The sequence below is a fragment of the Anabrus simplex genome, chromosome 6 (genome assembly GCF_040414725.1).
Source record: "Anabrus simplex isolate iqAnaSimp1 chromosome 6, ASM4041472v1, whole genome shotgun sequence".
In the NCBI taxonomy this organism is placed as follows: Eukaryota; Metazoa; Arthropoda; class Insecta; order Orthoptera; family Tettigoniidae; genus Anabrus; species Anabrus simplex.
The window spans coordinates 99,600,560-99,615,362 of NC_090270.1; the positions used below are offsets into that span (position 1 = coordinate 99,600,560).

At 36.8% G+C, this 14,803-nt stretch overlaps 1 protein-coding gene across 1 annotated transcript in view; it reads left to right on the forward strand.

Annotated features, from left to right (window-relative positions):
* LOC136876108 (uncharacterized) overlaps positions 1-14,803 on the forward strand; it is an 89,717-nt gene that overhangs the window by 68,246 nt on the left and 6,668 nt on the right. The window contains exon 8 of the mRNA XM_067149777.2: positions 6,485-6,634. Coding sequence (XP_067005878.1) covers positions 6,485-6,634 — 150 coding nt within the window. The remainder of the gene's footprint in view (positions 1-6,484; positions 6,635-14,803) is intronic.

Sequence of the window (14,803 nt, forward strand, 5' to 3'; positions counted from 1 at the left end):
GAAGGCAATGGCCAACCTTGATAACGTTTTCAAGAGTAGAGACGTAACTTTAAGAACGAAGATTCGTATAGTGAAGGCTATGGTCTTCCCAGTAGCAATGTACGGAAGCGAAACCTGGACAGTAAGAAAGGCTGAGCGCCGAAGAATAGATGCATTTGAACTATGGTGTTGGAGAAAACTCCTTAGAGTTCCGTGGACTGCGAAGAGATCTAATAAGTCCATATTACAGGAAATCAACCCAGGCTGTTCACTGGAAGGTCAAATACTCAGGCAAAAACTAAAGTACTTCGGTCATATCATGAGAAAACATGATTCACTGGAAAAGACCTTAATGCTGGGGAAGACTGATGGTAACAGGAGAAGAGGGCGACAACGGATGAGGTGGATTGATGACATCAAGGAAGCCACGGCTCTCAATTTAGAAAGACTTCGGAAAATTGTATACGACAGGAAGAAATGGCGCACTTTGGTCTATGGGGTCACGGAGAGTCGAAAGCGACTAAACGACTAACAACAACAACAACAACAACATTGAATAGGTGGAAAACTCTACTGTGCATTATTTGTATATTATCTCAGTTCAATACGGACCAATAATATGAAGTTCATAACCCTTAAAGTTTTTTATGACTTGCGAAGTGTGCCTTAAAACTTCACTTATTTTACTCATATATAACACATAATATGTTAAGATAACGTTATATACAGTTCTTATAATTTGAAAATGTTCTAAAACATTCGTGTGGTACACATTAAAATTTTTATCTGTGTTGGTAAAATCATTGGATAAGTGTACAAGCCGTTCATGCGGCGTGTTCCAGAATGTTCATGAATGTGGATGGATGGTCTTGATGATTACGGTTGTTCAACTTATTATTACACCACCTGATATTACATTAAAATATATTATATTCTGTTATCTTATTCCATTTATAGTGTCAGCTTAGTGTCTGGCATTTTGTTGGTATGAACGCTCCCTTTTTATAGTTGTTTTTTCATAGGACATGTCAGTTATCTGTGTGAACAGAAAGAAAGTATAAAAATTTACATCTTTTCAATTTAGAATGTCTATTGAACGTGTGAAATGTGTATGTACTTACTGCCGTTGTTGGCTTGTCGATTTGTGCTGTTCGGGAGTACGTCGTGCACTGCTCCGCGTACATCTAGGTCTAATGCTTATGGTAATGGAGAGGCAAGAGGAGTGGTTATTCAGGGGGGGAGGAGGAGTAGAGCGAGGCGTGTCTTCTGGAGGTTCTTTAATGTGTATTGGGATTTGTTTGTTGACTTTTTTAAGTAGGTGTTTTTTAATAAAGGAGTAACTGTGTTGAAAAGGATGATTAATCTATCTGTAATTTCATTTACATCAAAATTTGGATTTCCATACTGGTCCATACTAATGTAAAATTCTTCCGATATATTGAGCAAGGGGCCCTTGGGGTTGATACTTAAGATCTGCATATCATTTTTGATGTTGATGAATTTCTGTTTATATTCCTTAATGTGTTGCCTATGGATGAGAAGTGTTTGTTTTATGGCATTAATATGTTCATTATAACAAATAAGAAAGTTTCTTCTGGTATGTCCGACATAACTGGCTTTACAATTTTCTCATTTCATTTGGTACACTCCCGAATGACTGTAGTATTGTGTAGAATGTTGGCATTATTATATGTGGTTTTGTAGGCTATTTTTAAGTTGCGTCTTTTTAAAATGTTTGTTATGGGATGGATATAGATGTTATAGTAGGTAAAAAGTGCGTTATCTTTCTTGGATTTCTTGGTTCTGGTTAATTTTGATTTAGGTTGTTTTACTTTTTGGATAAATTTATTAATCATTTCTTTATTGTATCCATTTTGCTTGGCTATTTTGTGAATCAGGTTTAGTTCTATTTGTAGTTCTTCTTGAGATAGAGGTATCGTAAATGCTCTATACATCAGACTATGATAAGCTGATTTTTTGTGGGCTTTGGGGTGGATGGAATCTATTTTTATTGTGTTGGATGTTTGTGTTGGTTTTCTGTATATTTTGTATGTTAGGTGATTTGCATGTTTAGTAACAGATATTTCTAAATAATTTAGAGTGCATCGGGCGAGTTGGCCGTGCGGTTAGGGGCGCGCAACTGTGAGCGCGCATGTGGGGGGTAGTGGGTTCAAACCCCACTGTCGGCAGCCCTGAAGATGGTTTTCCGTGGTTTCCCAGTTTCACACCAGGCAAATGCTGGGGCTATACCTTAATTAAGGCCACGGCCGCTTCCTTCCCGTTCCTAGTCCTTTCCTGTCCCATCGTCGCCATAAGACCTATCTGTGTTGGTGCAACGTAAAGCAACTAGGAAAAAAAATATATATATATATATATATCTCTGCTAGTATGCCAGAAGCTGGAGATCCCATGGGAAGGCCTAGTTGCTGGTAAATGGTGTCATGAAATCTGAAAAAGTTATTGTTGATAACAAATTTATAAATTTGTCTATTTCGAGAAACTTAAGTTGCTGTGGTTTTTTAAATTAGTTTCAATTTTGTTTTATGTGTATGTACAGTGTATTAGGGTACATATTTGTTATATCATATGATATTAACTTGTGGTGTTGTTCATTTTTCAACTTCTTTGTAATATTGCATAATTCTATTGAGTTCCGTACTGTTTTTTTGGCTAAAAATGTGTAATGCTTTTTAAGAAAAGTTTGAATGAAATGCGACAATTTGTAAGTTGAACTAGATCTGTAATTTATAATGGGTCTCATGGGTACATTTTCCTTATGGATTTTTGGGTAAGCTTTTGCATTAGGTAGTTTAGGGTTCAGTATAGTCAGTTTTGCGATTTCCTGTTCGTTTAAAAGAAAGTGAGTGGTTTTTAGTAATATTTTAAGATTTTTTTAAATATTAAATTTGGGGTCTTTGTGTTTGATGTGGAAGGTATTGTCTAGGAAACATTGTTTAGTGTTGGCTATGTAATCATTTTTGTCGATGATGACAGTAGTATTACCTTTGTCTGCTTTTGTTATTAGTAAATTGTTACGCTTAATTTTGCCTTTGCGTCTTTTTAAATGTGTGTTGTTGATGGTATTTTGGTTGTTTTTGTTATTGCTAATTCTGTTTATGTATTGTGGTAGTCTTTTTTTAATTCCATATCTAACTTCATCGCGTAAGTCGTAAGGAATTTTGCTTAAGGCATTTTCTTCTTCTGTAATAATAGTAGTAATATTTTGAAAGGTTGAAGTATTCCCCCAGTTGTGTTTGGGTCCCTTACTCAGTATATCGGATTCAATTTCATCAAAATTTGTGTCTGTTAAGTTTTTTATGGGTGGATGAAATATGTGTTTATTCTTTTCGTTAGGTTTAATGGAAGTGTTTTTATTGGGAACTTTGTCTTGTATACTTTGATTCTGAGACTGTCTAAGTGCATTTAACTTTCTATCTAGTGTATTTTGTTTCCGAATTGCTAAGTCTGTTAAATTAATTTATCTGTTGAAAATTATCCCAGTAGCTTTGTGGTAAATTATGGGATGCTTTTAAATGTGTTTCGTAAAGTTTGGTGTTGAGGTATTGTTTTGTTCTGTAAAGGTATTTAATTTCTTCTCTTAGCCATATTCTTTGAGTTCTTTTCTGTATGTTGCGTGTCTGGGTAGTATTTCTATGTTTGTTATTGTATTTTATAAGAAATTTTTGTGTTAAATCATTCGATAGGCATTCTTTTAGGAAAGTGATGCTCTTTACTACATTCATTATCTTGATCTTCAAGTTCTGATATTTATAAGCTGTTTGTTTTGCCTGGTTGGCTACTGAATTGTAATCTATAAGTTTCATGTCCATATTGATGGTTTATATACACAATTATAATGAAAGAGAACCTTCCACCTAATCAATACTTTATTGGTATGCGACTTCTAAAACATGACTGTATCTTATTAATACACAGTACCGGTTTCAATCACTATATGGATCATCTTCAGCTGATCGTAAAATATTATATTAACATGTGTAATTAAAGCATCATTGAATTCAACAAAACCACACATAATAATGCCAACATTCTACACAATACTAAGTCCGTTAATGACAACAACAAATGCAGTCATTCAGGAGTGTACCAAATGAAATGTGAAAATTGTAAAGCCAGTTATATCAGACGTACCAGAAGAAACTTTCTTATTTGTTATAATGAACATATTAATGCCATAAAACATGAACACTTCTCTATCCAAATTTTTAAGTGTTATATTGTAATACTCATTGTTTTGAATTTTTAATGGGGGCCCCCCCTATTTTAGTCAGGTCTTATTGTATACTGAATTTTAATCCACTAGCTGAGGAAGAGAATGCATAATATTCTCGAAACATGTACTAGATGTTAAGGTGAAAGGTAAATAAATAAAGAGTATTGACTAGGCGGACCATCTTCCAACATATTTACTATTAAAAAAATTGACGATGTTTTAGACCAGGGCCTCTCAAACGCCCAAAATCTCATGCATGCAAATCGAGGCGCAAGAGCTCCGTGCACTGTGCATCGGTCCCGCTCGGCGTGGCTCGGACCAACGCTTCGTCTCTGGGCTACTCGGATAAGCTCGGCTCTGCTCGGCGCAACTCAGCTCGGATTTGGAGCGCTATGAAGCAAGTGTGGAAGAGGGAGACGGGGGAGCGAGCGAGACAGGCGTGAGGAAAGAGAGAGTAAGCGCTATTGTTCCAAATAGAGGAGTGGGGGGTCTGCACTCTGAGAGGCCCTGTTTTAGACCAAGAGAAAAACACCAAACATACATCATATAACACTTTCAAGTTCAAAAAATTTTAATATCACGTCTTAATGTAATATCTGTTATTCATGAGTAGAATAAGTAGATTTTTAAGTCATATTTTGCATGTCACATAAATTTTGACAATTGCTTTAGACCAAAGAAAAAACATAACATATTTGTATAATATTATAGTTCATAGCAAATGATATTCTTTGTTGGATTCAATGATGCTTTAATTACACATGATAATATCATATTTTACGATCAGCTGAAGATGACCCATATAGTGGTCAAAACCGGTACTGTGTGTTAATAAGATACAGACATGTTTTAGAAGTCACATACCAATAAAGTATTGATTAGGTGGAAGGTTCTCTTTCTTTATAATTATGTATATAAACCATCAATACGCACATTAAACTTATAGATTACAATCTTAGAGGCTCTGCAGTTTGCACTGGGTAACAAAGGAAGCCACTTTCTTATGTGTACCGACTTGTTAAGCGCTCTAAGTCTATTGAAGCCTCCTTCTCACAGCACCCACTGGTGCAGCAGATTCATGACCTTTTAGCCAGGTTAAGTGATGCTGGCACCAGAATCACTTTCGCGTGGCTTCCAAGCCACGTTGGGATTGCAGGAAATGAACTTGCGGATGAAGTTGCAAAGGAAGCAGTACTTTTACCTCCCAAGACCTGTCAATGTACCTGTTAGATATATTTATTCTCAGCTACGTCGAACCATCTTAGCGTCCTGGGAATCGGAGTGGCTAGCTATCCAAACTCCCAACAAGCTGAGATCATTTAAGAAGACTACTGTGTGGCGGTCCTCTTTCTGGCCTTCACGGAGAGAGGCCATAGTATTGTGTAGGCTGAGGATAGGCCATTTACGATCTACTCACTCTTATCTCCTAAAGAGGGAAGACCCTCCAGTGTGTTCTTGTGATGCCGACTTCACCATGGCCCACATCCTCACAGAGTGCATCGATCTCTCTGGCCTAAGACGGAGCCTCGGCTTGCAGGAAACACTTGAACGCATACTAGCCGATGATGCTACTACTGCTGATCTCCTCATCCGCTTTATGTGCGACAGTGGATTAATCAAGGATATATAAATTACGAGTGTACTGTTACTCAGGGAACACATGTTCCCTTTTGATTCGTTAGTAATATTTCGGCCTAATTCAATAAATTTCTGTTTTATTTTGTACTGCGTTTCCAAATTCCATTGTTGAGTAAATAATTTTGTTTTTATTTTCAATTTCTTTTCCACTGATTTGTTCAGAGAGGATGATCACCTCGTTATACTTCCTCTTAAAACAAAAATCACCACCACCACCATCCTCGGAGGCCCAGGTTTTATTCCTGGTACTGTCAGAGATTTAAGAATGACCTTATGGGTGGTATGTACTTAAAGAGAAAAGTACATGCAGCTCACCTCCTGCACCAGCTTGAAGAATATGAGGACATGAGTTTACTTTATTATAACGTCTGAACAAAAAGCTATATTAATTTTTCTTTGCTGAAATAACTATTATAATTCAGCTATCTAAAAATTATTGTATACAACACATCTGAAAAGTTCATGTTACACACTATGCATGAAACACATTGTAATACTTGTTGCACATAAATAGACTTTTCTTACCTGCCCCCTGCCCCTTCGTAAAAATTAGGCATTCCATGAATACATCATCATGTTGTAAATCAACAGTTTCTTTCTGCTCTGTAAATGAACATTTATTTTCTGTTGTAGTTGATATGTGCTTCATCTATAGAATGCGCTGCTCTTCTTCTTACCCAAGCTCCTAAGATCAGGGTTGTGGAGCTTGTTCGGATTAGAGACCTGACTGATGCTGTTTTGGCAAAATGGCTCAGGTGGAATCCAATGACTCATTTGGAGACAGTAAGTATATTGCAGATGGTAAAATCAACAAAAAAGTTTGTAACTTCATTCCTAATAGTAATTTTTTGTGAAAGACATTCTCATTTCCATGCTTGGATTTTATTTACATAATTTACTGGGTCTGTTTTAAAGAAATAATTTCAGCTAAATATTACATGGATACTAGAGTGCTCATTTATTTGGTTTGCCTGGTATGCTTGGAGTGATAGTCGCAAGATTTTCCTCCTACCTATGCATTCCTTTTTATTATCATACTTGGCCATACAGAACTCTTAAGAACAATCATAACAACTAGTACAATAAAAATGATTCATTCTACAAACCTTCTTACCACCACTGATCTGTCAGTTGAAGCACCAGTAATGAAATATACAGTGTAAATGGCAGAACAGAGAAGTGAGAGGTTGAGAATGTAGTAAATATTGAACACTAGGTGACATTGACAGAAACATTGGCAAAGAAAAGTACTATTAGACATAATACAATACAATATCATGTCTATAAGTACGGGCCATGAAAGCACTAATGGCAAAAGTACTATTAACTGTGACTCCTCTTTTTAAAGCAGACTGATAAGGATTTGTGTGACCACCTTACCATTACCTTACCTAGGTAATTTGCTCTTTTTTTCTCAATGTTTTCCTAGCCAGCCTGGTATTTGTTTTGTAATATTTGAAGCTACAGTATTTGTTTTCAGTTTTGACTCGGTTAATTTATAACACATAGTTGTACCGTTCTGAACCAAAAATTGTGTGCTGATACGACTGATAAATTTTAATAATAATATGAATAGATGAGAAAAAATAGCCAGGTCGAATGTCTCAGATGGTGGAGGCGCTGGCCTTCTGATCCCAACTCGGCAGGTTCAATCATGGCTCAGTCTGGTGGTATTTGAAGGTGCTCAGATATGTAAGCTTCATGTCGATAGATTTACTGACACATACAAGAACTCCTGCAGAACTACATTCTGGCACCTCAGTGTCTCCGAAAACCGTAGAAATATTTAGTGGGATGTAAAGTCATTATTATTATTATTATTATTATTGTTGTTGTTGTTGTTGTTGTTGTGCCGGAAGATACACCCCAACGCCGCGCAGTCAAATTCAGCGCCTAAACGAACACCTCTATTAGTAAAACAGTGAAACTGAAACTACACCAACTTAGAACTTTACTCAGAAGATGTCATCAGAGAAATATGATGTAATTTTGTTATTGTGCAATTGCCTAAACTGAGTGAATTTATCCTTGTTTTGTTTGCCATTCATCAAGAAGTTTGGACATTCTTCCACAAATGACACTACTAAAAATTATGATCATGCACCCTGGTGTGAGGTGTAAGAAATTATAATTTTTGTATTTCTAGGTTTTTGTAACTGAATGATGTTCATTTATTTTTGGGTCGGCAATATTTCCTTTTTTTTTTCCCCCCCGCCAGTTTTGAATCTAGCCAATCCCCAATTTCTGTAATTAATTTTTCACCTATCACAGGCTTCTTGTTCGATTTTGAGTGTTACTTTTGAATTTAACCAATAAAATTCAGAGCGTGTGGCTGGTGTAGTCTTGAATGATCTCGAACCTTCTCTGAGGGTTTATAAACTGTGGCTTTTCACGTTTCTTGGCCAATTCATCGTCATCTTACTGAGTGTGTGTGTAAAAGCAGGTAATTTCATTCATTGGTCAACAGAACATCTACAAGGTAATGGCCACATAACTTCTTTCTTTCTTGCTACCTGCGCAGTTTAACCCAAGGGAAAGGTCCGACTCTTTAGTTATGTAACAAGCTTTTCTAAAATGTAGCTTTCTTTTGGCTAATGTAAAAACCTTCATAAAATCTTTAACTGTAAACCGGGGATAGAGAGTGATGTACCCTCACGAGCTCCCCTTCATCTTGTTTTGAAGTGACTATGTTTTATAACTTTTCTTCTGTAAGGTGTTAAAGCAATTCCTATACGAGTCACTTCAGTAGTTTGGGAATAGCCCCTGTTTCATCGGCCTAGAGCCCTTTAGGTTTTTAAGTGTTTATATTGGAACGCCGTGTGCTTCCATTCACCTTGTGTTTGGGCCAGTTATTTAACGTGTTCTTTTTCATGAAGGCCCGGTAGGTTGGGTATTAAATACGCCTGTAAGTTCAATTTGTAAATGGTGGTTTGAGAGACCAGAGATTGATGTAATGTTGTCTTGTGTAGGCAGTAAGAAACTGTGAGCCTGTTAGCTCTTTTTCAAATTTTGTAATTGTAACAAGTGCCTCTGGAAGGCTAGATATTGTATTTTGGAGAGCAAGTGCTCTTGAATTAGAGGATTTGTGCCCTTGAATAATTTGTGCTCTTTTGTAAATTTGAGCTGGGGGCTCAAGAATTGTAAAGCGAGGGGCTTGAAGCCCAGGACCTGTTGAATTCACTAATATTGTATTTTCCTTGACTTGTTTCAAAATCGCTAATTGTACCTGTTATGTTGTTAATTGTTGATTTTTTAAATTCTAAAGAAATATAACCTTTGTTAAAGTTTTAAATTCATTTTGAGACTGTAGTTAGACCCATTCAAGCCCGCACCTTCTTTCATCACCTCTGCGTTCCACAGATAATCCCAGAACAATTATTATTATTATTATTATTATTATTATTATTATTATTATTATTATTATTATTATTATTATTATTATAAAAAATAAACTATACATAATGAAGCCACATCTTTTAGCTATTTTTTAACATAGGAGCCAAGACATTCAGTGCATTTCTCCCATCATAGCACTAGTTTCATTATACCCTGTTCATAGAACTCCATCTTATGGGAGTATAGCAATTTGCTCACAACCGATTGCATTCTTCATCAGAATTGAAGTGTTCACCATCCATTAATTTCTTCATTGGCATACAGATTGGCCAACAGTGCAAGATCTGGACGGTACTGTATGATGGGTGCTGGAGCACTTCTCAACCAACTTTCTCGATTTGTCATGAACAGAAATCACAACATGGGAGCAAGCATTTTTGTGGTGCAGTCTGATATTTGCAGCATTGCATTTGTCACAAAGGGTACAATGCAATTTTTCCAATGTTCTTTCATAGCTTGCAGCATTCACAGTAGTTCCTTGTGTAAGAAATTCCAACAGCTGAACACCATGCATATCCCAGAACACTGTCACTAAAAAAATTTTTACCTTGAATTTCTTCTTTGTTGGGGAATTGGGATGTTTCCATTCCATAGAGGCATACTTTGTTTCGGGCATGTAGAGATATGCCCAGGATTCATCACAGTTACGATTTCTTCGTGAAAAGTATGCCCTTTTGCAGTGTAACACACTAATGCCCGGCTTCTGGAATGGCGAGATTTCTCTCCGATAGCTGTTGATTTGTTACAGCTGCCAACTCGATAAATCTTCGCTCCCTTGCACAGCGGAATAGCAGCTAACTTATCGAGCTGTTAACTATTGACTCATTGATCAAGTTTCATAAATACACAATAGATGCCACCCCTCACACTGCTTTGTTTTTGTGCATTAGATGTGTTTCCTAGACTGTCAGGCACATGCACACAAGTAATGCATCGCATTTGAGCTTTCCACGCAGCTCCTATTTATCTCCTCTTTGCCATGCAGCAAGAAATTGGTATTCAACTAGTTCTTGCAGATGTGGGTGTCAGCTTCGTAGTGTTGAAGGACAGTTATATGAATTTGACATTATTTGAGGATTCTAATGAAATATACACACTGGCAGCACATGTCATGCGCAATCTAGTTTGCACTGAGCCTTACAAATATACCGTATCTATTCCCTGTTATTCCAAAATATGAACATTGTTTGACCATAGTATAACGATAAATATCGAGTAATTAACATAATTACATAACCTATTAGTTCCTTGTAATGTGATACCATTAATTAAAAACAATCCCACAATAAAAGTACATGTTCACTGCCAATGCAAGTAGGCCTGCATTAGGCATTCTACGATAAATGTTTAATTATCTGTTATACTCAGTTACTTCTACCTGTGCTTTTCTGGATATGAATGCAGTCACAGATACAAATATGATAAGAATCAGTAGTATTAAAGGGTATGGTAATTAATATTTGACCAACAGGGGACAGTGGAAAATTATTTGTCACAGAATGCAAATTGTCGCCTATAACCTCAACCAAATGTATGACAGTATACCATATTTACTCTCGTATTAGATCCCCGCCTTTTTTTTTTTTTTTTTTCAGCCAATAAAATTAAGGGGGGGTCCATATGCAATAACCTCAAATTTTGTGCAGTGAACATGTGACTTCTAGGCTATAAAGAACTATAAATTGTACATGTGAACATTCTATGCTATTCTTTAACAAACTTATGAATGTATTTTATTTATACTAGCTATTTTCATTCGAAGGCAGTATTTCTAAATATAAAAAGGCAATAATTGATGAACATGACTTTTAGGCCTACATATAAAGTACATATGGTCAGTTTTAGTTACTCATATCACATCATTTGTTTCATCTCATTAATTCCTCCGTTGAGGTTGACGTCAGGGAGGGCATACGGTCGTGAAAACTTCCTTCAAACATTCTCAAGCCCATAGAGAAGAGGGATAACGGTATCATATTATCATATTTATTGTGCAATATTGGTACAGTGGCCAGTCATTTATCTCTGTCAGTAGGCCTACCACACAGTAAACCTGAATAAACCTAATCACTGCTTTCATTTGAATTATCGTCTTGTGCCGCTAACTTCCCAGCTACCAGCATGTCGTCATTTGAAATAACGTCATCTTCACTGCTGTCTGCCATCTCGTCAACCATGCACTGCAGTCGTAAGCATTCGAGGATTTTTAGATCCCGTCTGTTTGAAACTTTTAAAAATAGTTTCGTTCCAGACTACAGAGTCCAAACAGTAAGAATCTATTCCCAAATGGTTTCTGAAGATGGTCTCTGATATTCCCAGTTGGTGCATGCGTAGCAAAAGCTACTCCTTCCGAATAAAGCCGTGCTGTAGAACGCATGCCAAAGTACCAGCTGATAACTAGCGTTGTTACGAGTTGTACTTCCAAATGCAATACGTAGTGGATGGAAGCATTCTTTGGATAACTGCGGCTTTTGAAAGCCAGACCCTTATTTTTAAGTATATTTCATGCTTGTTCTCTGCTTTTATCACATCAGGATTTACCTAAACAGCTGTAAATGAGATAAGAGAGGCCGCATTGTTTAGGTTACGTATGTTATCAAGTGCCCGGATTGTGTCAGAAGTTCCACGACGGAAAGAATAAAAGTAAATAACAGGAAAGTTTGCCGCTTTTATGGATATCTACAGGTGTGGCTTAATGCATGTTTTATTATCATAATGTTTAATTGTCTCCATTTTTTTCATTAACGCATAGTGTGTTTTCTTTGGTGTCTCCGAAAATCATGAAAGTATTTAGTGGGGACGTAAAATTATTATTATTGTTATTATTATTATTATTGTTGTTGTTGTTGTTGTTGTTATTATTGTTATTTGTTAGTTACATTAGTGAGTTAAACAATCGTTATGATTGGATTGTTTTTATCACATTTTAAACTTGCTTCTCTCCAAAAAAATACCTATATTGACCCGAGTTACGAGATATTAAACTATCGCTTTTTAAAGATCTCGCCTGCTATATTAATAACAACAACCATGAATATTTCTCATAGTGCATTGGCACTGCCAGTGGGTACAATTAGCCTACGCAGTGGCCTCCACGGTATGCACTGGCCATGCGTCTTGGTGGGTGTGTTAGGTACCAACTGATGAGCCCAGCCTAGCAAACAGGGGCAAAACGCTGGCAACCAGGAATGAGTTAGCTGGAAAATTTATAATGTCCAATAACAGACCTTTTATATTGGTATTATAAATTTACTCATTCGGAACAAATATTTCTGATTCTCTATGCGAATCAACATCTATATCATCTGATAGCCAAGCAGGCATCAGTTTTTGGTAATGAGACAAAGTCTCTCATAGTGCATTGGCACTGCCGGTGGCTACAATTAGCCTACGCAGTGGCCTCCACGGTATGCACTAGCCATGCGTCGTGGTAGGTGTGCTAGGTACCAACTAATGAGCCCAGCCTAGCACACGGGGGCAAAACGCTGGCAACCAGGAGTGAATTACTGGGAAATTTATAATGTCCAATAACGGACCATTTATATTGGTGTTATAAATTTACTCATTCGGAACAAATATTTCTGATTCTCTATGGGAATCAACATCTATATCATCTGATGGCCGAGCAGGCATCAATTTTTGGTAGTGAGACAAAGTCTCTCATAGTGCATTGGCACTGCCGGTGGCTACAATTAGCCTACGCAGTGGCCTCCACGGTATGCACTAGCCATGCATCTTGGTAGGTGTGATCGGTACCAACTCATGAGCCCAGCCTAGCACACAGGGGTGAATTGCTGGCAACCAGGAATGAGTTAGCTGAAAATTTATAATATCTAATAACGGACCATTTATATTGGTATTATAAAAGAAAACCTTACCATTTATCTTTACAAGAATGATAGCTAAGCCTCTTCAGACAGTTCAAGGTTGTTGTACTTATATAATTAATAAACAGATAATACAGTCTACAAAATAATGCCCACATTACTGTAATTGAATCGCTTATTAAACAATCATGAAATTTGATAGTTTCGGAAATAAAGTACTGTACTGTGAACTATGTCAAATTATTTGGTCTGCATAACAAATTAATAATAAGTTTTACCTAAAATAAAGTTTATTAACATATTTGCTAAATTTGATGTGGATGAACATGGAATCTGGACCAAAGAGGGCCAAGCAAACACTTTTTTTTTACAATTAGCTTTACATCGCACCGACACAGGTGGAGTTTTAATGACAGCGTTGGTATAGGAAAGGGCTAGGAGTGGGAAGGAACTGGCCTTAATTAAGGTACAGCCCCAGCATTTGCCTGGTGTGAAAATGGGAAACCAACAGTGGGGTTCAAACCCACTGTGTTGAATTTTGCTATTCAAGCTGTGTTCTTGCTTCTTCGGGATCTTGGGATGATCTTAACTTTGTTTTTTGGAAAGGAAGTGGTCTGAATGCAAGTTAGCATTCCTCAGGACTTTAACATTCTGGATCTCTTTTTCCACGTATTTTGTAATTAATCTGGAACTCTCACAGGTTGATGCTGGGAGTCAGCTACGTTTTCTGTTTTCTCGGGAGGTGTCTGAAAGTTGTTGCCTTTATAACCAGATTGAAATTCTTACATAATTCAATCAATCACTCTCCATTTTGATTCATCCTTTTGCTCATCATAAGTTATGAATTTCATTATGGTCCGTATTTTCAATTGATCACTATCAAAGGGTGGAGAAGGGTCCATCTATTCAATGCCCTTTGATAATCATCCTTTTGCTGGCTAGGTAGTTTCAGATTATGCCCTTAAATCAATTTTCTTTCTCCAGTTGTACATTCCAAGGAGTATGATTACATTCTTGGATATTGTTTCCTCTAACTCTTTCCAATATTCCTCTACTTTTTCCAAGCCTGTATTGTTGGTCTGATTCATGGATTCATGTGCAGTGACTAGTGTATAGAATTTGCTGGCTGCATAAAAGGAAAAGGAGGATATTTTACTTTTCAAAGAATTAAAGTTTATAATTGCTCCAAGTATTTACTTATTAACTATGAAATCTGTGCTGAAATCATGTACCCTTCTGATATGAAAGCCAGCTTGTCTCTGTACCTGGTCTCTTGTAGTGCTGTTATTAAAATGTTCTGTTTGGTCAGAGTATCTGTTTGTTTAAGTTGTCCAAATTTAAGAAGTGAATTATTGTTGAAAGTAGGAAAATGGGTTATTCTCTTGTTCCTGCTTGCCTATTGATGCAGACTCCCTAAAATCCAAAAGATTCATTGACATTGTTCTTGACAATGGTGGATTGGTTACCACCTGGGGTATGAAGTGTCTGTGGTCAATCTTTCCATTATATCGAGTTAAATTATTTCATTTTGGGGCTGACACCTAGGTGCCAACAAGGATTACAGTTGAGTTTGTTAGTCTGAGAGAAATTGAATTCACAGCTGCTCCTAATTTGAAGAACAGATGCTGCCCACTATGGGTTCATCAGACACTCAGAGTTGTGGTTGATATCTGCTGTGACTGATACCTTTCATGCGTTTAATTCAAAGTACTGGACTGCCGTCTCCATC